Source organism: Anguilla anguilla, chromosome 15 (assembly GCF_013347855.1).
Source record: "Anguilla anguilla isolate fAngAng1 chromosome 15, fAngAng1.pri, whole genome shotgun sequence".
NCBI lineage: Eukaryota > Metazoa > Chordata > Actinopteri > Anguilliformes > Anguillidae > Anguilla > Anguilla anguilla.
The window spans coordinates 4,456,110-4,481,285 of record NC_049215.1 but is presented as its reverse complement, the minus strand read 5'-3'; the positions used below and the strand labels follow the sequence as shown (position 1 = coordinate 4,481,285).

The 25,176-nt window shown below is 42.4% G+C and overlaps 1 protein-coding gene across 1 annotated transcript in view; it reads right to left on the bottom strand.

Moving 5' to 3' along the window:
- Nucleotides 1-22,452, bottom strand: part of col28a2a (collagen, type XXVIII, alpha 2a) — a 52,566-nt gene extending 30,114 nt beyond the window's left edge. Inside the window, exons 1-11 of the mRNA XM_035392938.1 lie at nucleotides 22,227-22,452; nucleotides 21,226-21,410; nucleotides 18,171-18,736; nucleotides 15,630-15,650; nucleotides 15,470-15,529; nucleotides 10,533-10,586; nucleotides 9,733-9,777; nucleotides 9,599-9,625; nucleotides 9,460-9,504; nucleotides 9,282-9,326; nucleotides 5,951-6,004 (exon numbers count right to left, since the gene is read on the bottom strand). Of these exons, the coding sequence (XP_035248829.1) occupies nucleotides 5,951-6,004; nucleotides 9,282-9,326; nucleotides 9,460-9,504; nucleotides 9,599-9,625; nucleotides 9,733-9,777; nucleotides 10,533-10,586; nucleotides 15,470-15,529; nucleotides 15,630-15,650; nucleotides 18,171-18,736; nucleotides 21,226-21,367 (1,059 nt within the window). The 5' untranslated portion in view covers nucleotides 21,368-21,410; nucleotides 22,227-22,452. The remainder of the gene's footprint in view (nucleotides 1-5,950; nucleotides 6,005-9,281; nucleotides 9,327-9,459; nucleotides 9,505-9,598; nucleotides 9,626-9,732; nucleotides 9,778-10,532; nucleotides 10,587-15,469; nucleotides 15,530-15,629; nucleotides 15,651-18,170; nucleotides 18,737-21,225; nucleotides 21,411-22,226) is intronic.
- Between the last annotated feature and the right edge of the window lie 2,724 nt (nucleotides 22,453-25,176).

The window sequence follows — 25,176 nt, the reverse complement described above, 5'->3', positions numbered from 1 at the left end:
AAACTAATGCAACAGCAGTGTACAGAAACTAATGCAGCAGCATACAGAAACTAAAGCAGCAGCAGCGTACAGAAACTAATGCAGCAGCAGCGTACAGAAACTAATGCAGCAGCAGTGTACAGAAACTAATGCAGCAGCGTACAGAAACTAATGCAGCAGCAGCGTACAGAAACTAATGCAGCAGCAGCGTACAGAAACTAATGCAGCAGCAGCGTACAGAAACTAATTCAGCAGCAGCGTACAGAAACTAATGCAGCAGCAGCGTACAGAAACTAATGCAGCAGCAGCGTACAGAAACTAATGCAGCAGCAGCGTACAGAAACTAATGCAGCAGCAGCGTACAGAAACTAAAGCAGCAGCGTACAGAAACTAAAGCAGCAGCGTACAGAAACTAAAGCAGCAGCGTACAGAAACTAATGCAGCAGCGTACAGAAACTAATGCAGCAGCAGCGTACAGAAACTAATGCAGCAGCAGCGTACAGAAACTAATGCAGCAGCGTACAGAAACTAATGCAGCAGCAGCGTACAGAAACTAAAGCAGCAGCGTACAGAAACTAAAGCAGCAGCGTACAGAAACTAAAGCAGCAGCATACAGAAACTAATGCAGCAGCGTACAGAAACTAATGCAGCAGCAGCATACAGAAACTAAAGCAGCAGCGTACAGAAACTAAAGCAGCAGCGTACAGAAACTAATGCAGCAGCATACAGAAACTAATGCAGCAGCAGCGTACAGAAACTAATGCAGCAGCAGCGTACAGAAACTAATGCAGCAGCGTACAGAAACTAATGCAGCAGCGTACAGAAACTAATGCAGCAGCGTACAGAAACTAAAGCAGCAGCAGCGTACAGAAACTAATGCAGCAGCAGCGTACAGAAACTAAAGCAGCAGCAGCGTACAGAAACTAATGCAGCAGCAGCGTACAGAAACTAATGCAACAGCAGCGTACAGAAACTAATGCAGCAGCGTACAGAAACTAAAGCAGCAGCGTACAGAAACTAATGCAGCAGCATACAGAAACTAATGCAGCAGCAGCGTACAGAAACTAATGCAGCAGCAGCATACAGAAACTAAAGCAGCAGCGTACAGAAACTAAAGCAGCAGCGTACAGAAACTAATGCAGCAGCATACAGAAACTAATGCAGCAGCAGCGTACAGAAACTAATGCAGCAGCAGCGTACAGAAACTAATGCAGCAGCGTACAGAAACTAAAGCAGCAGCAGCGTACAGAAACTAATGCAGCAGCAGCGTACAGAAACTAATGCAGCAGCAGCGTACAGAAACTAATTCAGCAGCAGCGTACAGAAACTAATGCAGCAGCAGCGTACAGAAACTAATGCAGCAGCAGCGTACAGAAACTAATGCAGCAGCAGCGTACAGAAACTAATGCAGCAGCAGCGTACAGAAACTAAAGCAGCAGCGTACAGAAACTAAAGCAGCAGCGTACAGAAACTAAAGCAGCAGCGTACAGAAACTAATGCAGCAGCGTACAGAAACTAATGCAGCAGCAGCGTACAGAAACTAATGCAGCAGCAGCGTACAGAAACTAATGCAGCAGCGTACAGAAACTAATGCAGCAGCAGCGTACAGAAACTAAAGCAGCAGCGTACAGAAACTAAAGCAGCAGCGTACAGAAACTAAAGCAGCAGCATACAGAAACTAATGCAGCAGCGTACAGAAACTAATGCAGCAGCAGCATACAGAAACTAAAGCAGCAGCGTACAGAAACTAAAGCAGCAGCGTACAGAAACTAATGCAGCAGCATACAGAAACTAATGCAGCAGCAGCGTACAGAAACTAATGCAGCAGCAGCGTACAGAAACTAATGCAGCAGCGTACAGAAACTAATGCAGCAGCGTACAGAAACTAATGCAGCAGCGTACAGAAACTAAAGCAGCAGCAGCGTACAGAAACTAATGCAGCAGCAGCGTACAGAAACTAAAGCAGCAGCAGCGTACAGAAACTAATGCAGCAGCAGCGTACAGAAACTAATGCAACAGCAGCGTACAGAAACTAATGCAGCAGCGTACAGAAACTAAAGCAGCAGCGTACAGAAACTAATGCAGCAGCATACAGAAACTAATGCAGCAGCAGCGTACAGAAACTAATGCAGCAGCAGCATACAGAAACTAAAGCAGCAGCGTACAGAAACTAAAGCAGCAGCGTACAGAAACTAATGCAGCAGCATACAGAAACTAATGCAGCAGCAGCGTACAGAAACTAATGCAGCAGCAGCGTACAGAAACTAATGCAGCAGCGTACAGAAACTAAAGCAGCAGCAGCGTACAGAAACTAAAGCAGCAGCAGCGTACAGAAACTAAAGCTGCAGCAGCGTACAGAAACTAATGCAGCAGCAGCGTACAGAAACTAATGCAACAGCAGCGTACAGAAACTAATGCAGCAGCATACAGAAATGAATGTAGCAGCAGCGTACAGAAACTAATGCAGCAGCATACAGAAATGAATGCAGCAGCAGCGTACAGAAACTAATGCAACAGCAGCGTACAGAAACTAATGCAGCAGCAGCGTACAGAAACTAATGCAACAGCAGCGTACAGAAACTAATGCAGCAGCAGCGTACAGAAACTAATGCAGCAGCAGCGTACAGAATCTAAAGCAGCAGCAGCGTACAGAAACTAAAGCAGCAGCAGCGTACAGAAACTAATGCAACAGCAGCGTACAGAATCTAATGCAACAGCAGTGTACAGAAACTAAAGCAGCAGCAGCGTACAGAAACTAATGCAGCAGCAGCGTACAGAATCTAAAGCAGCAGCAGCGTACAGAAACTAATGCAGCAGCAACATACAGAAACTAATGCAGCAATGTACAGAAACTAATGCAGCAGCGTACAGAAACTAATGCAGCAGCAGCATACAGAAACTAATGCAGCAGCAGCGTACAGAAACTAATGCAGCAGCAACGTACAGAAACTAATGCAGCAATGTACAGAAACTAATGCAGCAGCGTACAGACATGAATGCAGCAGCCACATTGGCCGTGTTGCGATAGACAAGCAGCTGAGAGAAAGGCTTAAGAATCACTCCATTATCACAGTTTTATGAAGTCACCTTACATCCGAGCGAAATTTCTGAATGCAAAGCAACAACCCGCATGCGTGTAACCACCTCTCACCCCTCAGTTAGGTCTGCCTGAGCAGACAGCCAATTGGAACTACTGCTATATCAGCAGTACTCTGCTGCAGAGGACGCATGTTCTGCTGCTATATCAGCAGTACTCTGCTGCAGAGGATGCATGTTCTGCTGCTATATCAGCAGTACTCTGCTGCAGAGGATGCATGTTCTGCTGCTGTATCATCAGTACACTGCTGCAGAGGATGCATTTCCTGCTGCTATATCATCAGTACACTGCTGCAGACTGAGGATGCATGTCCTGCTGCTATATCATCAGTACACTGCTGCAGACTGAGGATGCATGTCCTGCTGCTATATCATCAGTACACTGCTGCAGACTGAGGATGCATGTCCTGCTGCTATATCATCAGTACACTGCTGCAGACTGAGGATGCATGTCCTGCTGCTATATCATCAGTACACTGCTGCAGACTGAGGATGCATGTCCTGCTGCTATATCATCAGTACACTGCTGCAGACTGAGGATGCATGTCCTGCTGCTATATCATCAGTACACTGCTGCAGACTGAGGATGCATGTTCTGCTGTCATATCAGCAGTACTCTGCTGCAGAGGATGCATGTTGTGCTGCTATATTACCAGTACTCTGCTGCAGAGGATGCATTTCCTGCTGCTATATCATCATTTCTCTGCTGCAGAAGGCACATGATCTGCTGCGTTGTTAAACTAGAAAATGCCAACATCATTTGCCATGAAACCAACTGAACTGTAACTCACGAATACCATGTGGACTGAGAACTTATTGCACAAAAAACCTCATCACTAAAACTATGCTTGCAAACACATTCTCACTTGAACGCGATAAAAACGTTATCTGCGTATCAAATAGTTGTTTAATAAATGCAGTAAATCATATTCTGTGAATAGATGTGGGTGGCCACATGTTTGGTTTGAATATTCAGAGACAAGTCAGGACAAAATGAAAGTCAGACATCTGTGCATTGATTCCCAGTAACTTAGAATGCATTCAAACAAGAAGCATGTACATTATGTATAAACAATTAAGCAAAAATCCCTGTAAATATCTATTGGAAACACACAGTTGTAAATTGTAACTTGATGAGACATAGACTGAAACAGATTTTTAATGTGAACGGAACAATAAGGCAGAATACTGAAACATATAGGGCTATGAAGGATCACTCCCTAAAAGCACTCCTAGTAATTATCTTCCATCTGTTCAGGGTCTTCTACACCAGGAACCAGCTTTTCGTTAAGTGCTCAGATTTGACATTTCCGTCTGCTTTTCATTTGTTCATTTGATCACGAAAATCCAAGCCAGACTTTAGAAAAGGTGAAGGAAATCTTCAAATATGGGTAAAGTTATTTAATTCTTTTGACTGAAGTGTAGGGACTGAGAGTGAGCTAAACCACACCTCATACACTTAGCTTGCTAGTGTGTGATACAAACACTGTACCACAGAGCTGCTCAAGCTTTATTGCTAGGAAAAAATCCAAAAGAACATGTGCATGAACATGTGTCCCCCTCCTCAGACAGACATGAATGCAATTAGTTCTGTTCTAAGAGACCTGTGAGGTCAATCTTAAAAATGCCGACAAAGAAAATTACCATGGCAAACATCAAAAACATTAAAACTCAGAGCTGAAATAATGAAATCAAAGGTTGCTTTTGTCAAACAAATATGAGTAAACTTTAAAGTTTGCAACAGTATTTTTTCAGTGAAGAGGTCAGTCTTTTTTTCTTTTGTCTTCACAATTTGTAATTCTGAGCATGCTCTGTTCTACAGTGCATACATTCCTGTACAGTTTCCCACACTCCACACAGCCGCAGGACAAGCCTACAGACCACACACAGTACTACAGGAACGCAAGTGACTATTTTACAACCTACAGACCACACACAGTACTACAGGATATCAAGTGATAATTTCACACCCTACAGGTCTCACACAGGACTACAGGACTGAAAATGACTATTTCACAACCTATAGGCCACACACAGTACTACAGGACAGCAAGCAACTATTTTACACCTTACAGGTCTCACCAAGAACTGAGAGTCAGCGACTATTTTACACCCTACAGGTCACACACAGTACTACATGACATAATTTGATTATTTCACACCCTACAGGTCTCACACAGTACTACAAGACAGCCAGTGAATATTTTACACCCCACAAAGCCACACAGTAATATAGCGGATCCAGTGACTATTTTACACCGTACAGGCTACACACAGTACTGCAGGCGAGCCAGGGACAATTTTACACCCTACTGGCCATACATAATACTATAGGAGTGTCATTGATTATTTTGCAGGCCACCCAGTGCTACAGAAGAGACTGTTTTAAACCCTACAGGCAATACGCAACACTACAAGAGAGCCAGTGACCAAGAGGTCCCACACAGTGCTATAGGACAGCAAGTGACTATTTTTCACCCTACAGGCTACATACTATACTAGAGGAGAATCAGTGACTGGTTTACACCCTACAGGCCACACAGTACTACAGTAGAACGGATAACTATTTTACACCTTACAGGCCACACACTATACTACAGGAGAGCCAGAGACTGTTTTAAAACTTACAGGCAACGCAGTACTGCAGGAGAGACAGAGGCTGTTTTATACCTTACAGGCAACACAGTACTACAGGACAGCAAAGGACTATTTTACACCCTACAGATCATACAAAATTCTACCAGATAACAAGCACTGATTGAAAGAGAAGCATATAACTTGCAACATAACAACTGGTGGCCTGTGGGCTCCAGGCATGCCACTGGCAGGACTGAATGCAGTGTAAGCGAATGCAGACCTTCGTTGGAACACTTACCTTCTTTCCATACGGACCCTCTGGGCCGATGTCTCCCTGTGGTCCAGGCAGTCCCTGAGGAAAAACAAATAACTTTTTACTACAGCCACACTATCCTGTAGGCCATGGTTCCAGTGGGCCAGGATAGCAGCATGAGGTTACAGATACATTTGTTTTGTTGTTTCAGAAGCCTTGTTAGCATGAAACCCAAAAGCTTATGTTCTGGAGGACTTTCTCATGAATTGTAATACAACAGCAGCCTTCACATTCTTAAGATGTGACAATGCCTAAACTCTTTTAACTGGTCCATTCAACCCCCCAACATTGCATGTGATTCACTTGGCAAGTAAGCCCCTAGGTTTCGTCTTTACAGTGTCACTCATTAGAAATATTAGGTTACATATTTTTAAAAAAGCACTAAAACAATGATTACAGAAAATATTCATCTTTTTTTAGCTCAAACAGAACTGCAAAATGCAGTGCTCATTGCCTCAAATTCGGGCAAATAGCAGGTATTTGTGATAGTAGCACTGTCTTAATAAAATAACCTGTTAACCTATTGCACACCGGTTGTAGTGGTAAGGGTTGTTACATAGAAGCTACTGGAGTTTGCAGCTATATTAATACTACATTAAGGCTTTAATTCCTGCTACCACCAAGGTCATTTCACACCTGCTGAAAAGTTGTTACCACTGTGATGGGTGTGTTGGTGGTGAAGTGGGTGTGACATAAAAAAAATAACTTGGCAACAGTGAAGTAGATTTGTGTCTGTAAAGCTGCCAATGGAAGCTATTTGGCCCGCAGCATTTATACACAGACAGTTTAACTCACCATTTGCTATGATAATTAATGATATATATATATATATACATATGCCCACAAACACAGTGTGTGTTCCATAACATTTGGGACAGACATATTTTTTCTTAATTTGACTCTGTTCTCCGCAATTTTAGATTTGTAATTAAAAAGTGCTAATTCTCAGCTTTTATTCAAGGGTATTTTTATACATTTTTGGTTTCACCATGTAGGAATTACAGCTATTTTTATTCACAGCCACTGCGTAATCACCGCTCTTGCTTGTTTCAGGGCCTAGTTGCCTTACGTGTTCTCTTCAGCATGTGAAACACATATTCAGTTGGATTATTAATTGCTGAATGACTTAGCCAGTCAAGTATTTTCCAGGTTTGGCTTTGAAAAACTCCTTTGTTGCTTTAGCAGTGTGTTTGGGATCATTGTGTTGCTGTAGGATGAAGCAGTGTCCTGTGAGTTTGGAGGCATGCGCTTGAACTTGAGCAGGTAAGATGCTTCTGTACACTTCAGAATCCATTCTGCTGCTGCTGTCAGCAGTTACCTTATCCTTTGCGATTACTGAGCTCTTTCTTCTTTTTTTCTCCCATTTTCTCCCCAATTTAGTCATTATACCAAGTCCTCGTGTGTATCACAGTTCTGGTCGATGCGCTATCGTCTGTCGGTCTGGGGAGGGTGTAGACCAGTGGTGTCAAACTCGTTGCCATGGAGGGCCGTGTGTATGCAGGTTTTCATTCCAACCAATTAATGCTGCCTTAATTGAGTCCAATTACTCATTCAGCCATATGCGTTTAACTGCATTGAGAATATAAGAAAATTTTTATTTAGACAATGCGGGTCACCATAGACGTCGGGTCACCATTGTGCACAAACCTGCATCCCTAATTCAGCAAATAATTTAACTAATTATATAATCAAGATCTGAGGCTGGAATGAAAACCTGCATACACACGGCCCTCCATGGCAACGAGTTTGACACCACTGGTGTAGACTACCACATGCCATCCTCCGATATATGTGGAGTCGCCAGCCGCTTCTTTTCACCTGACAGCGAGGAGTTTCACTGGGAGAGCGTAACACATGCGGAGGTTCGCGCTATCTCCCCCAGATCGCCTCCCTGCTGAACAGGCGCCCCGACCAACCAGTAGGAGTCGCTAATGCAACGATCAGGACTCATACTGTGCTCTTTCTTCTTAATGACATTCTAAACAGTTGATTTTTGTAAGCCTAAGATTTGGCATATGTCTCTGACTGTTTTTTCTTATTTCTCAGCCTCATAATAGCTTCCTTGACTTTCACTGGCACAACTCTGATCCCGTTGTCAACAGATGCCAATAACAGACTCCAACTGCAATCAGAAGCCTAGAATCAAGACTAGTTATTGACAGCTCTCTTATAACTGCCCTAAGGAAGCAATTGAACAGACCTAACTAACCAGAGACACCCATGAAGCCATTTGTCCCAAAAATTATGATTATTCCTGTGTTTAAAAAGTGCTTTAATTTCTACATGGTGAAACCTAAAAGTCCATAATTGAAGCTTAGAACATGTACTTTAACCGCATGTGAATTGTTTTATTACAAATCCAAAATTCTGGAGTACAGAGCCAGATCAAGGAAAACTATGTCTGTCCCAAACATTATGGAGCACACTGTATATATATCATAAATCATAAAAATCATATGTCCATGTCCCCATCAATATGGCACTATATGCTGTATATATACATGATATAAAAGTTGCACACACCAAAACTCTATGTGGTAATGAAAATCAGAGGATAAAGGGGCTTTAATACAAAGACAATACCCTCACTTTCTATACAAACACATCCTCAACAGAAATCACCTCTGACTAAACACCCAGATCCACTCTGATTTGTATTCCCACAGACTTTTACAGTGGTGTGTGCAACTAATACATCGATATGACCAGGCAGACCAGTCTGCATTGAACCCCTATCCTCTGCTGGAAAAACAGCTTATGCTGGCAGCTGGTAACTAGTATTACCAGCTAGAGGTAGGTTTGTGAAACATGGTGTTTGGTAGTTGGCAGCTGGTGACAAGCTAGGGCTAGGTGGAACAGCTGGAGTTGAGGCAAAGTACATTCAGCAAGGGCATTGTATCTCAGGAACACTCAGAACAACTACACCTGAAGCCAGATCGACCTGGGTGGTACACCATCTCAGCCCAACTTGACCAGACTGGTACATCAGCTAAAACCAGCTTAACCAGATACATTTCTAAGATGAGCTTAAGATGGTCTTAGCTGGCATTTACAGAAGGCTCTACCATGTTAATGTCTGATAACACATAAACTATCAAAACCTAGCCTTGCTTTGATGAACAGTAAAGTGGCTGTACTGTTTACACAAATGTCATAACAATTATTTAAGCTGCACATTATTTAGCAAGCCAGTGAACAGAATCTCAGTGAACAGTTAAAGCTGCAGATACAGTAGCTAGTGAACAGAACCAGAGCATACTGAGACAGTCACAATTATTTTTGCTAATTTATTTCACACATCGTTATTTGTTCTCACCTGTGGACCTCTGGAACCTGCGATGCCAACTGGACCCTCAGGACCCTGAGAATGAAGATGCATTAACACATTAGAGAGCTCTTTAAGACCCGCTCCTCAGCAGCCGGAACTACTTCTTCATTGCGAATGATGTGCACAGTATAGCAAGACTGGATACAAATATACATGAGATGCCTACCCTGTCTCCTTTAATTCCTGGAGTGCCACATTCTCCCCTCTCACCCTGTGAAAGGAATTTGGAACATTAGTGGGTGTTCAGTAATTAACTTCACGTCAAACCAAAAAACAGAAGCATCCACAGGACTCTGGTGCCATACCTGTTCTCCTTTGTAGCCAGGTTTACCCTGAAAAATGATGAGAAGGACTGTGAGTCTGACCGGTAGGACTGTAACAGACATACTGCGTGATAAAAAAAAGTTCACAAAAATGTGCCCAAGTGCACTCTACTGACCTCTGACCCATCCCGACCAGGAAGTCCACTCAGTCCAGGATCACCCTGAAAGAGATTTGTTTTTTGTAATACATATTATATGTGCAACAGAACAACAGGGTGAAATACGGTCATGTCTAGAAGGGATTGGGATTTTGTTTGGGCATTCTCTCGCTGCAGTCTGAAGGAGGTGCCTCTTCATTAAACATAGACTACAAAACTGTGAATTAGCTGATGGCTAACATTACCTGGCTTCCAGTTGTTATCATCACACAAACCTGTAATTAGCCAACTTAGCAAATAGCGAACGTAACCCGAGTTAAAATTGTAACAATACAATATATCATATCACGCATGTTATTTATCAAATGGCTATCCATTTCACTACTTTTGAACATCTCTTTTCATTATCCATATGATTAACATGCGTGATATGATATACTAACTAGCTATTTGCCTTCGCTTGGCTTTGTATCCAGCCAACTTTGCTAAAATCAGCAAAGTTAACAAACATAGGGGAACTGTTCGGAAGAATTCTCAAAAGTCAGGTTCCTTCTAGACAAGCAAGTGAAATACTTGACGGAATCACTGCACACAAATTATTGCAATTACTTCCTTTGGTTTGTTTCCCTATTTGAGACACAAATAACCCTGTTCACCCGCCCTAGAACAGTTCCTTGCAGGATGAGCCACCCTGGCAGATATGCTTTCTAGCAGGATACACTTTGAGCACGGCCCCAGCCCCTCCTGACAGGCGGATGCTTTAGAGCAGAAGAAGAAAGCCACCAGGACCCAGCTTATAGGTAACTGCAGCCGCTGACCTTGTTGCCTTTGGAACCTGGCGCTCCGTCGTCACCCGGGCGACCCTTTTTCCCCTGTGGAGATGAGGCATGCAGTCAGCCATATCAGACTGCAGACACAGGTGAAAAGGGTGCTTTAAATCATAAGGACTGCTCTAGAACCATGTACCCTAGAACAAGCTGAAGGGAAAAGGGAAAGTGTGATCAGTCTAGACAGTACATATCCTGTGTGGACATACCCTGCTCCTGTATTACCCATCTGTCTGCTATTCCCTGTGTCCTTTATTTAGTTAATTTTTAAGCAGTTCTTTTTGGGGTCACTTATTTTCAATGTTGAAAGAAAGAGACAGTGATGAATAACCCTGTGGCTCCCACTCACCCCCACGCCCCAAACCTCACCCCCCAAAGTATCATCCCCAAACCTCACCCCTCCCCCCCCAAAGCCCCTCAAACCACACCCCCACCCCCTCCCAGTCCAAAGTCCAAAAGCTGCCCCCCAGAGCTCTTTTACCACATGTCTAATGTGCTCTTGTGCTCTTTCCTTTGTAACTCTCCACTTCAATCATTGCAACATCCTGAGGACATTAACTTTCTCATGCTAACTTTGTGCGGGACAACCCACACTGTCCCATTAACTCCACTGCTGTTAAATTAGCGATCATATATGATCTTATACTGTTTAACTTTCAGGTGTTTCTGAGGCTTCATTCCTATCAGCAGATAAAAGATGCTAATAGTTCATTGAAAATGTAAACTGAATTAATTCTGTTTTACTGTTTATGGGTATTACAGCTCCAAGCACGGTTGTTGTAATTGTTTGGGGTTGTTTACATGTAATATCAGCCTGGCTGTTGCTGCTTGACCCTAGGATTACCGTCTGTAGCTGTACCACAGCTGCTGGATCACTGTTGTAAAATTGATTTTGTTTTTTATTGATTATTGTAATAATTACAGATTAGTTGTTATTAGCATTATTAAGTGAAGCACTGTAGTTGCTATAACTGTTGTTCAGGTTTTTATTACTATGACAACGATTATTAGTTGTGTGCTGATCTCCATATAGCTGTACTACTGTGGGATATGACTCAGTTTTTATGTAAAATGTTAGCAAATGTTCAGATATAACTGCCCTTCATTTTGCTATCAGTAATTTGGTGTATATAGTATATACATGTTTTTGCATATGTATAGAGTGTAGTCCTATACTTTGTCAATGTGATTAACTTGTGTTTTGTTTTTCTGTTGTTTGTTTTTTTTTTTTTACAATGAGAGCATTTTGTTGATTTATCACATCTTTGAGTCATATGTGTGTGTATGAATAAACACCTTGTATGTGAGGTGTATAAGGTTAACATGAGTGTCTATGGCATTTTTCTGTAGGCCCGAGCCTGCCCCAGTGCTGACCTGGGCCTTATTCACGGGACGAGGCTGTTGGCAGTCCATTCCATAATGAAAGGGAACGACAGGCTACTGATGTAACCATGGTTCCCTGAGAGAGGACGGTTGGGGATGTGCACGTAAGCTGAGGCTGATTCATGCTGGCATTCCAAGCAAAACCCTGGCCTTTGGAGGCATCAGGTACCACGTCCCTGTTGAAAATGGACTCCTGCCATTAAGTGGGCTTCACTTAGCCACCAGTTTAGCGATGTCCCGCAATCGAGTTTGATCGTTAGTCAAAGGTGGCTCTTGTGTTTTGGACGGAGGCTTGACTTATTTACCCAATTCTGAAATGGGACTGGGATGGAGGAGGCCTGGGGGAGGTATCGACAGCCATGAGACCCAAGGCTCTCTGGGCCTGGAGAAGTCTGCTAACCAGTCAGAGGGCCATCTCAGCCCCTCTAAACCAGCACTGCGGTGCCATGATCCGCTGTGTGTGTGACCTGCAGGCCCAGTGAGCGGGTGGACCAGGCACACTCACCCCCAGGGAGGTAAACTCTCTGTAAAATTCAGCTCCGTTTGTTTGGAAGCCAGGCCTTGACAGACATGCCAGGGAGGGAGGGTATACCCACTGTACCTGCTGGTACTGCATAATCACTGGTGGAATCTTCCACATGCCTGCGGGAGTTTTTAGATAAGTTTTAAATATTTTATCAGGTAGCAGACCTGAGAAAATGAATTCTTTCTTAGAGGCAAGCATGTTCTAGAATGCCTTCAAAACAACAATCATAAAACCACTACTGAAGAAATCTAACCCTGACTGCACCTTTCTCAGCAATTCCCTACCCATATGGTTATAATATCTAATTTAACATTCCTTGGAATAATTAGGGAAGATATTGTCTTTAAGGGCTGTATGATTGTGTACATGAAACCTGCATTCTAGAAACATTCCAGGCAGGCTTCCAGCCAAAACCACAGCACTGAAACAGCCCCTAGTCCTTGTGAATGATCTTAGACTCATTGCTGACACAAACAAAGTGTCAGTCCTTGTGCTCTTAGATCTGAGCTCTGCTTTTAACAGCAGACCACAACATACCAATACGCAGTTTAGTAACGTGGGTTCGCCTCGTCTCACTGGTACTAAACTAAATTGCTTCCATTCCTACATAACAGGGAGTGAATCTTTGGGAAGTCTTTCGGAATTTTGCGCAAGGATCAATTTGTGGCCCAGTCTTGTTTTCCCTTTATAGGTTGCAATTTGTTACCATGGTGGCAGTCTCCATAGTGATGCAGATGCCACTATGCGACTGTACTCATCTGTTGAGCCAAACTATCTGAGTGTTCTTTGTGTACTGCCTGCTTCTCTGCCAGAACCAAGTGGATGGGAAATTACTTTCCTAACTTAAATTTTTTTTTTTTACTTAAAAAAGGGTAAGGTAGAGGTTGGGAATGACTTCTAGTTGATCATTGAAATTTGAAGTTAAAATAGTTTAGTGAACCATGGTTGGTTTGACATAAGGAAGAGTCTAGATGGATTGAGTGAGCATATTTGTTCAGTCTGTCTGTTATTTGTTCAGTCAGTCCTTGCCAGTGACATTTTTAATTATTATTATTTTAATTGTTCTCTTAGCTGTTTGCAGTAGTTCTAATTAGACATATTCAGAGAACCTGCATGTTAGGAGTCACAGACAAATAGAGTATGAGAAGAACCTAATTAATGAACTGTTTAGAGATTATGCAGTTAATTTTGTACACCTCAAAGATTCCTTCAAAAAGAATAAACCATTTGGAATCAAACCACCAACAAACAATGAACTTTTTTAAGAAATATAATTAAAGTTAGGCTGTTTTAGCTGAAGAACACGCAGAGACGCTTCTTAAAAATGCTACAATCAGAATTTTAACCAAAACTGAGAAGAAAGAATGCATTACTCCTGTCTTATTTGAACTACACTGGCTTCTTGTTTCTTTTACAACTAATTTTAAGGCCCTTTTATTAGTCTATAAGACCAAATGGTTTAGTGCCTACATCTCTGAATGTCTGTCACTCAGATCCTGTAGTGCAAGTCTGCTTAGTTTACCCAAGATAAACTCATAGATAGGCTCAGCAACCGTAAGTCGTAGAGCAACCAAATTTCGTAGATGGGTTCCTATGGCCCCCCACTACTCAGGCACTACAAATCACCTATGTCAGCCAGATGGTGGCGCTATAACAAAGGGTCATGATATTCAGTAGATATGTTGGGTGAAGGTATATGATCATGAGGGCAAAACCATTTAAAAATCGCTCAATAGGGGACGTAATAATGCCAGTGCTTGGACACTTGTGGCTTTAATTACTTTTACTTTTCCTTTATTGCTTTATTGACCGTTTCATTTAACTATCCACTTCTGTTTTATGCTCTTGTTTTTCCTTTGACTGATTCTTTTTTTATTGCTCGTTTCTCTGTCAATTCAACTACCCATTTTTTCTCTCTATATAGTCATTATTCAGTAGTGCAGTTTTCATCATTTATTGCAAATATCACTGTCTGATATAAAGCAGTTTGAACTTCCTTTTTGCATGAAATGTATTATACAAATTAAGTTTATTATTAGCACACACACATGCGCGCACACACACACACACACACACACACAGAGCCCTAACCCTGATGTGATTCTCCAGCCTGGCGAAACAAGCCTGAACAGTCGGCATAGTTAATGTAATTTATGATGGGAATGAAGCACTATCTTATTAGGAGAGCGGTCCTGCCCACTGAGACGGGACAGTATTGTGCCCCGACGGTCTCCATGGGGGAGCGCAACTATGCATTAACTCACGGAGACAGACAAAAGGGCTGGGAGCCGGGTTATTTTAAACATTCAATAAAAAAAAACAACAAGTAACGTTTGCAATGTCTCTATCTGCTTAGGCCTGCCAATGGGGATCCCCAGAAGAATCTAATAAATCTCTCGATGCTACGCGGCTATGGGAGAGCATTGGACTGCAACAGAATGCGCATTAACAAAAACAGCCTCAAGCCAAGCAATAAACTCCAGTCTGAAGAAAACCTGCTCCTCTGTCTGGTCTATACAGAGCTCACTTATAAGCGAAACTCTAGTCTGAATAACGCCTCCTCCTCTAAGTGAAGTTTAGAGAGCTCACTCACAAGGGAAACTCTAGTCTAAAGAAAGCCTGCTCCACTATGTGAAGTTTAGAGAGCTCACTCACAAGGGAAACTCTAGTCTAAAGAAAGCCTGCTCCACTATGTGAAGTTTAGAGAGCTCACTCACAAGGGAAACTCTAGTCTAAAGAAAGCCTACTCCACTATGTGAAGTTTAGAGAGCTCACTCACAAGGGAAACTCTAGTCTAAAGAAAGCCTGCTCCACTATGTGAAGTTTAGAGAGCTTACTTACAAGGGAAACTCTAGTCTAAAGAAAGCCTGCTCCATTATGTGAAGTTTAGAGAGCTCACTCACAAGGTAAACTCTAGTCTAAAGAAAGCCTGCTCCACTATGTGAAGTTTAGAGAGCTCAGTTATAAAGGAAACTCCACAGGTTGGTCATGTGGATGCGGGAGGTGTGGAAGTACTTACAGCTGCGCCTATGTGTCCTCGCTCCCCCTTCTCGCACGCACATCTCTGGGCCAGAGGACACTGGAACACAGACCCACACCTTCACTCGCATCGTCGGCCTTCATTTCAGTGTAGAATAGATTTTCATCAAATTGTGGAACGATAGCAGTGGTGGGCTTACCCCTTCATCCACGATTTCTGCCTGCAAAAACAAAAAGCAAACATATTGTTTTTTTTTTTTTTTTTTTCCCAAGAGGATTTCAGATTATTTCTGAAAGGGAATCCATCACAGTTACAACTGGTATCTTTACCAATGACAGACAGCTACTGTGGTTGGTTTGAGCTGAGCTGAGCTGGGCTGTGCTACAGTATATACGCATTCCGTCAGTTTAGGTCCTTCTGTAAACTCTCCGGGACTTCATTTGACCTGAGATCTTCTGGTCTTGTTATCTCATGTCAAATAATTCTGCCATGGCGAAAGTCTTGCTTCATGCCACAGCCCTGTTTCTCTTCAAAAAAAAAAACGCTATAGCATTTCTACATGAAAGAAAACTGTAAGTGAAGGACTGCTTAAAATTCCATTGTATTACCCCTAGTACAAATGCAAACCATGTGTCATGGTAAAGGCTCTTTGACTCAACGCAGAGGCTGAATTCCAGCGATCAAGACAATCTCATGGGATACATCAAGCAGCTTCGTAAGCCCCTGCGCTTAGATGTATTTATGACATACAGATGGCACTTCAATGGTTTTCTGGGGTGATACTGGGAGCCGAAATGCGACAGAAAACCACCTAAAAACGGAGTTATGCTGCGCACCCCTGGATTGACAAGTCACAGATGTAGGAGCTATTTTTTTCAAATGTCCTGTTTCACCTCAAAACCCTACCTCACCAGACCTGTAACTGAAAGAACATGGCGGATGGTATTCGTCCCTGATCGAGCCAAGGATTTTTGCAAGTTGCCGTTGTGCTCGGAACTGCACATCCTCTAAATAGCTCCACACTTAAGTAATCGATGTAAGTGTTGTTTGATGCTGACACCTGGCGAATTTCTGAAGTATGTTTGACCCCGCGCAAAATGTTGATAAGAGCAATAAGTTCTATTTCATCCACTAAAGAAAATTACATCCACTTCTGAATAAGCCCATTATGCTGGTTTGAAGGAGGCGGAAGACATGTCTAGTCAAACCCTCAGCAACTAGCATGATTAGCCAACGGCATGTCAGAGCCTGTAGTCCGACCCACCTAGCCTCCTTAGCCATGCCCTGCTCATTATAATACTGTGCTCCAAGTGTGCTACACACTCAAATATGTTGGAGGAAGAAAATAGGTAATAGAATAGAAAAATACTACACAGAATTGGTAAATAGAAAAATAGATGAAGGAATATATATGCAAAAACAGTGGTGATATTAAAAATAAAATAAAATATATTTTTGTGAGAAAAAATACTGATGTATGTGTATTTATATAAATATCTTTATTAGATGTTGTGTGTTCCTATTTGAGAAGGTGACACACAGGGGCCCACATAAAAGCAGACTTTCACTTTCCTAAAATAAAAAGTTAATCAAAACATTAACTCAAGGCCTTTTCACTGTCACTAAGTCCAATAAACCTATGAACTAAATGTATAGCTTAAATCTGGAGGAACTTAACAGTTCATGCACAGCGTTGTTAGTTTGTGTCTCCCTGTGAAAATAGAAGTGGTCACTGCAGTGACTAACAAACGTCACTTGAGGGAAATATGCAGGGCACAGCAAGCGATGGGTCTTTTTGAAAATAACAGACGTGTTGGAAGAGAAGAAATGTAATGTTGTGCCAGGAGTATATAGGAGGCAACTGGATACTAGAAAGATACTGGTCTAATTTGGATTTCAATCTTGTATGGGATACACAAATCAATGAAATTAGTCTGCCATGGGAAATATACCATCACAGGGGAACAGACTAGGACTTTGCCAATAGAATGTAAAGTTTGAGCTTCAGGATATGAGGCTTTGCAGGGTAAATAATTAGATGCACAAGAAATACCATTTTCATCTTTGAAGAGGCTAAGCTCCTGAATGATCTATAAGTGAATAAAAATTCAGTCTCGCTTGTAACTAAGGGCACTGTATTCAGAACAGAATGCCAGCCAGATTCACATGGCACTCCTCAAGAGGTGTAGACCGTTAAATTCTCAAAAAGGAGCCAAGTTACATCCAAAAGGATTCAGTAATTTGTAAAACACTTGCAACATTGTCTCAACCAAAGCCAGCTTCCAGCTTTTGTGCAGTGAATCAAAGTACAGAACAGTAGCAGTTAAAACATGTCTCACATTTTACAGCTATTGGAAGAGCTTTAAAAGAAAATCGTTTCGAAATGCTGTTTGAAATTTTTCACACTTATCTGATCCAGTATTCAGACCAACACCCCAATTAAACAATGGCCATTTGTGGTTTCTATTTGATAAACAAGTACACGATAAATGAGAGTTCCCACTAATTTGTCTTGTTAGATCAAATCTAAACAGTGATCAACAAGTTGAGATATGTGGTTAATCTTACTGTGTGAGACATTTTAGCTTTGAAATGGGTAGCTACTGTACTACCGTTCCCCCAAAGGTCATGCGATAAAATACAGCTGCTACTGGTTTTGATACAGACATATACAGCAGGTGTACTACCCATTATATCGATGACAAATTTAAACGTGCCAGTTTAATCCGGTTTTACTCACGATCTCCTTGATGAGGGTGTCGACGATGCCCTTGTCCTGCAGGTTGTGGACGTACCGGGTCGCCGGGGAGCTTGCCAACAGACGCATCTGGGCCACGTTCGCCGGCTCGTTTGCCGTGGGGGTGATTCCCACGGTGAAGAACCTCACCCCCTGATTTTTGGCGTCGGCGGTGGCCGAAAATATGTCGGGGTTCCTGGGGTGGGACAGGCCGTCGGTCATGAGCACGGCCACCTTGATGCTGCCCGCTTTGGATTCGTCCAGGTAGATCTGGGTCAGGTTGGTGATGGCGTAGGTGGTGTAGGTCCCGTGGCCGATGTAGGCGATGGGCGCCAGGTTGGACTTGAAGTGCTCGCTGCCCCGCCACTGCTTGAAGGTCTGCTCGATGATCACGTGACTGCTGTACTGCAGCAGCGCCGCCCGCCAGGTCAGCCTCCGCCGCGTCTTCAGCTGGATGGCCTGCAGCCGGTCCACCATGTCCATGGCGAACTGCTTCTCCTGCGCGTGGTTGTCCTTGGCGCTCTCCGAGCTGTCCACCAGGAACGCCAGCTCCAGGCTGCAGTCTTCATCTGAGATTGGCACAAGGTCAGGGACACAGGGGAAATGTCTGCTGCTGAACTGTTTCTGATAAGGATTCACCTGTCTTTTCTTGAGTTTGTTAGCTGGTAATTGTAACTGCAAATCTGCAGTGGCATAAAGACCACATTCTAAATTCCTAACCTTCCCATGCTCCCTGCAGTCTCAGATATACTCACTAAGAGGCAGATACTCTCTCTTACCCTTGAGAGAGAAAAGAACACACTGAGATATAGATCATGATAAATTATGTTTGTGTCTATGGAAATGCTACATAGGAAGCAGACCTGGGTCAAATACATTTGTTTTGGGTTCAAATACTTTTCTATGTGTTACTGTTCTTGTCTGGTGTACTGGAACTTATGAAATGTTCTCAAAAAGTGCAAACCCACCTGGTCCTGTTCTGGTCCTATTGGCAGGCTCAATTGCCCCAGGGAAGATCAGCACAGAAAAGTATTTGAATCCAAAACAAATACATATTTGACCCAGGTCTGATAGGAAGTGGCTAAAGAATAGTGTAAGCTGTCACAATGCTGTGACAGTGTCTTAAATCGACATTTATATTTACATCTATATGTATTCATATTTATTTGTAGTTCATTTTATATTATTAATTACATATGCATTTTTAATTACATCTATTTTTATTTACAGCTAAATTTACATATGCATTCACATGTACAGTGAGCTCCCTAATGTTTGGGATAATTTTTTTTTTCTTCATTTGGCCTTGTACTCCACAGTTTTAGCTTTGTAATCAAACAATTTGTGTGGGCAAAGTGCAAATTAAGTGCTTCCTTAGTGCAGGTGTAAGAGAGAATTCTCACCACAATGGAAAAAAGAGAAAACTCCCAAATACCTGTCTGACATCAGAAACACTCTTCAGGAGGCAGGCGAGAATGCGTCAGTGACCACTGTTCACAGAAAAGGTCACAGACAGAACGAGAGGCTACACTGCAAGATGCGAGCTACTAGTTAGATGCAAAAACAGGATGGGCAGGTTATAGTTTGCTAAGAAGTACCTAAATGAGCCTGCAGAGTTCTGGAAAAAGGCACTGTGGGTAGATGAGACCAAGACTCACTTGCATCAGAGTGATGGCTTGAGCAAAGTGTGGAGACGAAAAGGAACTGCCAAAGATCCAAATGAGCCCACCCCCATCTGTGAAACACAGTGGTGGGGGTGCTATGGTTTGGGCATGTACTGTGTGGCTGCCACAGGTACTGGCTCACTTGTGTTCAGTGATGATGTAACTGCTGATAGCAGCAGCGGAATTCATTCTGAAGTGAATCTGGTAAAGTTCAAGAAAATTCCTCCAAACTCATTGGATGTTGCTTCATCCTACAGCAAGACAATGACCCTGGAAAATTCTTGTATGAAAAGTGCTGTAATTCTACGTGGTGAAACCAAATTGCATAGAAACACACTTTAATGAAAGCAGAGAATCTGAATTTCAGCCACGTGTTAATTGTTCGATCTAAAATTGTGGAGTACAGAGACAAATCAAGAAAAATATGTCTGTCCCAAACATTATGGAGCTGACTATAAATCCAAATTTGCATTTATATGCATTTTTTAATCATCATTTACATCTACATTTACATTTTCATGTACAGCTAAATGTGTCTACATTTACATGTAAATCCATATTTACATTGGCATCCCCTTTTACATCAAACCTTTACGTTTACGTTACCATTTAAATCTATGTCCACACTTACATATACTTGCATATAAATTTACATCTTCATTTAAATCTACATCTACATTAATTTTATGTCTACATGTACATCTATATCTATATTTACATTTATTTAATATCTTCATTTAGACATTTAGCAGATCGTCTTACTGACAGCAACTTCATGAACTTCGGGGTTTATAAGCTTTTTTGATTAAGTTGTTTGATTAATGAGGCCCTGCTATAGTATCCTTGAGTGAGGCACTGAGCCCAAAATGCTATTGCGAAATATCCAGATGTGTACATAGCGGCACTTATAAAAGAAAGCTGTATAGGTCATGCTGGAGAACAGCATCTGCCAAGCCGTACATTAAAAGAATACACCAACAATACCAAGCAGATGCACATAGATGTCTCTAGGCTGACTGGCTGGAAAAGTTTTTTGTGGATGTAATTGACTACTCATGCATGTAAAGAAAAGCTTTTGAGTCCCGTATATTTTCCATTGATTAAAAATGATAGTTAATAGAATTTAAACAAGCGCTTCACAAGTCTCATCCACATAAAACCGCGAGTAGACAGAGTTTTCTTCTCAGACAAAGTAATGGGATCTCTTACCTTGTCTGTTCTGTGTGTAAATAATGGGATCTCTTACCTTGTCCGTTCTGTGTGCTTATAATGGGATCTCTTACCTTGTCTGTTCTGTGTGTAAATAATGGGATCTCTTACCTTGTCCATTCTGAGTCTGTATAATGGGATCTCTTACCTTGTCCGTTCTGTGTGTAAATAATGGGATCTCTTACCTTGTCCATTCTGAGTCTGTATAATGTTGGTGGTGAGCAGCTTGCCCTTGCCCCGCCCCGCTGTCCTGTCCTCGTACAGGTCCTGAGTGTAGACGCTCTGCAGCCGCAGCAGAAGCAGGAGCCCGATCACAGGGGGGAACATCGCTGCCCCAGCTATGCAGACACTCCGGCGCGGACGATCAACCCTACGAGTGAGAGATGCACCAGCAACAAAGCAAAATGAGATCTGCAGTACTCACAGTCACAGTCTCACAAAAGGGTCATTGCCACTAACACCACAAATCAATCTGCACTTCAGTTTTTTTTTTTTTTTTTGCCAAACCATTCACTCAATTGTATTTTTTTTTTTGTCAACTTAAACTTGTGCAAATCAAAAGTTACAGAAGTTAAATTTCAAAACAGCACGTTGAGGGCCACTGTCAGTCTAAATACTATTGCGGGTTGCACACTAAAAACTAATCATATGCACAAGGGATAAGATTAGATCAGATTACATCCTACTGTCCACTGTGGAAACGTGCCTTTGACTTCTGCAGGAGAACATACATTTAACACCTTAAGGCATGAGATCACAAACATGTGATTGGGATGTTCTTAGCTGAACATTCTAATGCTGATGTAACAATCACTACTGGCAGCTGAAAGCAATGAAGTTCTAGAACACTGACTTCAAATTTTTTGAAAATACATTCCAAAAGACCTACTCTTCAAAGGGTTAAGACACATGCACCAGAGCATAATTCAGGACAGCACATATCTGAAACACATTACTACATTGTACGGGAATCCACATTTGCTATTTGCTTTAAACTTTAACAGCAGATCAGAGGTGTGATAAAGAAAAGAAAAAGTTCAACAGATCCTGTGCATCTGAGGATGTATCTGAGAAGTTCAGAAGATGCACTTCTCATACATTTTAGTGCAGTAATTTACCAGACTGGGTTAGATTCTTTAACAGGAGCTGGTTGGGCTGTAAAAGAATGAGCACACGCCACTCTTACCTGGGAAAAGTCCTTAATTTGCAGACTGGGGGCTCAGCCGGCTCTGTGCTGGGTGCAGTTCAGTGTGCAGTTGCAGTTGCAGTCCAGTGCAGTTCAGTGCACAGGCAGTGTTAGGCAGAGCCGACCGGTTCAGTGTGCAGGCGGCGTGGAGAGGTGCGGCTAGTTCCCTGAGTCTGCGGTAGTGGTCGCCATCCTGAGGCAGAGTCTCTTTGTGAGCCACAGCCCATCTTCCCTCCCCCTTTAAAAGAGAGGTGGGGTCTCCTCCGGGAGAGAGACTGCGCTGGCGGCTGATTGGCTTTGGGCCGGACTTATCTCAACGCTGCTATGCACAGCTTTTTGATCATGGAGGCCTGTTGAGGGATATGACTTAATCATTGTGTATATGCATCGTAATGTACGCTGCATATAGCAATGATGGGACTGAAAATACATCTATCAAGATGATGGTGGTTATTATTAGGGGCCAAGAACCATAGGTGCATAGGCACCCTATGGTAAGAATGTTTTTTGTAATCAACATAGCTATAAAATCAATGTAGTTAATTAAAAGCTCACCTAACTTGGCAGAGAGATTAAACTCTGACACAGTGCTGCATTAATTGGCCTTCTGATTCTACTTGCCCAGTAGCATGTTGTAAATAGATTTTTGCTGATAGTATTATTGTTAGCTGTCAAACGAGGGCTCCCCTCTACATTGTCAGCAATGAGCACGGTTGACTACAAAACCTCTGATAAGACCTACATCTCTCCATTCATGTTTTCTCTCCTCCTCTGCTTTTAAAGCAGGTGCATTGTCGTTATCTTATAGAACAAACAATTCTATCATTTAAAGACATCCTCCAACAAAATGACTGCAATTTGATCATTTTAAGGTCTGTTTACAGAGTTTGCATTCACCAAACAATGATGTATAGTACATCTGTGTAAAAATCTGATCTGCCATTTTTTATTTTTCAATTCCAATTCCACAATGGGAATAAGATGAAATACATTTTATTCTGCCCGTAATCACCATAAAAACTTGAAAAAAAAATGGATCTCAAAGAAAAAGTAAACATGGGCGTGTGAATATCACGAGAAAGTTTGACTTTGACTTTTTGGAGTTAAATGTAATCACTGTCAGTCAGTTCTTTCAGGGATTGGTTGTTGTGTGACAACCTGGCAGAAAGAAGGCAAACTTTTCAGAGATTGTGACGCAAAGTAGCATTTGGCTTTCCAGGTTAAACGGGCAAATATTTTGTCAGCTGCATTCCAGAATTGATTCAAAGGCATGTGGGAGTTTTCCTTAATCTGCTGATTTGTGATATAAATAATATTAAGTGTGCTTTTCTACTGCTTTGTTGAATGTTTTGATATGTTAACGGTTTTGCTGCTGTGTCTCCTTTGTGGCCCTGTTGTGCCATTGTTCGAGATGCATTCATGGGCTGCTGAGATTTATTGTTGGTTTTGTGAACTCTGCCTTCCACACAATTGGATGAGGTCAGTCAGACTTTTGCTATGTTGCACAATAAGAGACAGCCATTTCTCCAAAGCATTAATGCCTTCAAACAATGTCCTGAGCTGCTTTAATGCTCTGGTGCTGGTGTAATGCACTGAGCTTCTTCAATGCACTTGTGCTGGTGTAATACACTGAGCTCATTTAATGCACTGGTGCTGGTGTAATGCACTGAGCTTCTTTAATGCACTGGTGCTGGTGTAATGCCCTGAGCTTATTTAATGCACTGGTGCTGGTGTAATGCACTGAGCTTATTTAATGCACTGGTGCTTGTGTAATGCACTGAGCTTATTTAATGCACTGGTGCTGGTGTAATGCACTGAGCTTCTTTAATGCATTGGTGCTGGTGTAATGCACTGAACTTATTTAATGCACTGGTGCTAGTGTAATGCACTGAGCTTATTTAATGCACTGGTGCTGGTGTAATGCACTGAGCTTCTTTAATGCACTGGTGCTGGTGTAATGCACTGAACTGCTTTAATGCACTGGTGCTGGTGTAATGCACTGAACTGCTTCAATGCACTTGTGCTGGTGTAATGCACTGAGCTTCTTTAATGCACTGGTGCTGGTGTAATGCACTGAGCTTCTTTAATGCACTGGTGCTGGTGTAATGCACTGAGCTTCTTTAATGCACTGGTGCTGGTGTAATGCACTGAGCTTCTTTAATGCACTGGTGCTGGTGTAATGCACTGAGCTTCTTTAATGCACTGGTGCTGGTGTAATGCACTGAGCTTCTTTAATGCACTGGTGCTGGTGTAATGCACTGAGCTTCTTTAATGCACTGGTGCTGGTGTAATGCACTGAACTGCTTTAATGCACTGGTGCTGGTGTAATGCACTGAGCTTCTTTAATGCACTGGTGCTGGTGTAATGCACTGAACTGCTTCAATGCACTTGTGCTGGTGTAATGCACTGAGCTTCTTTAATGCACTGGTGCTGGTGTAATGCACTGAGCTTCTTTAATGCACTGGTGCTAGTGTAATGCACTGAGCTTATTTAATGCACTGGTGCTGGTGTAATGCACTGAACTGCTTTAATGCACTGGTGCTGGTGTAATGCACTGAACTGCTTTAATGCACTGGTGCTGGTGTAATGCACTGAACTGCTTCAATGCACTTGTGCTGGTGTAATGCACTGAGCTTCTTTAATGCACTGGTGCTGGTGTAATGCACTGAGCTTCTTTAATGCACTGGTGCTGGTGTAATGCACTGAGCTTCTTTAATGCACTGGTGCTGGTGTAATGCACTGAGCTTCTTTAATGCACTGGTGCTGGTGTAATGCACTGAGCTTCTTTAATGCACTGGTGCTGGTGTAATGCACTGAGCTTCTTTAATGCACTGGTGCTGGTGTAATGCACTGAACTGCTTTAATGCACTGGTGCTGGTGTAATGCACTGAGCTTCTTTAATGCACTGGTGCTGGTGTAATGCACTGAACTGCTTCAATGCACTTGTGCT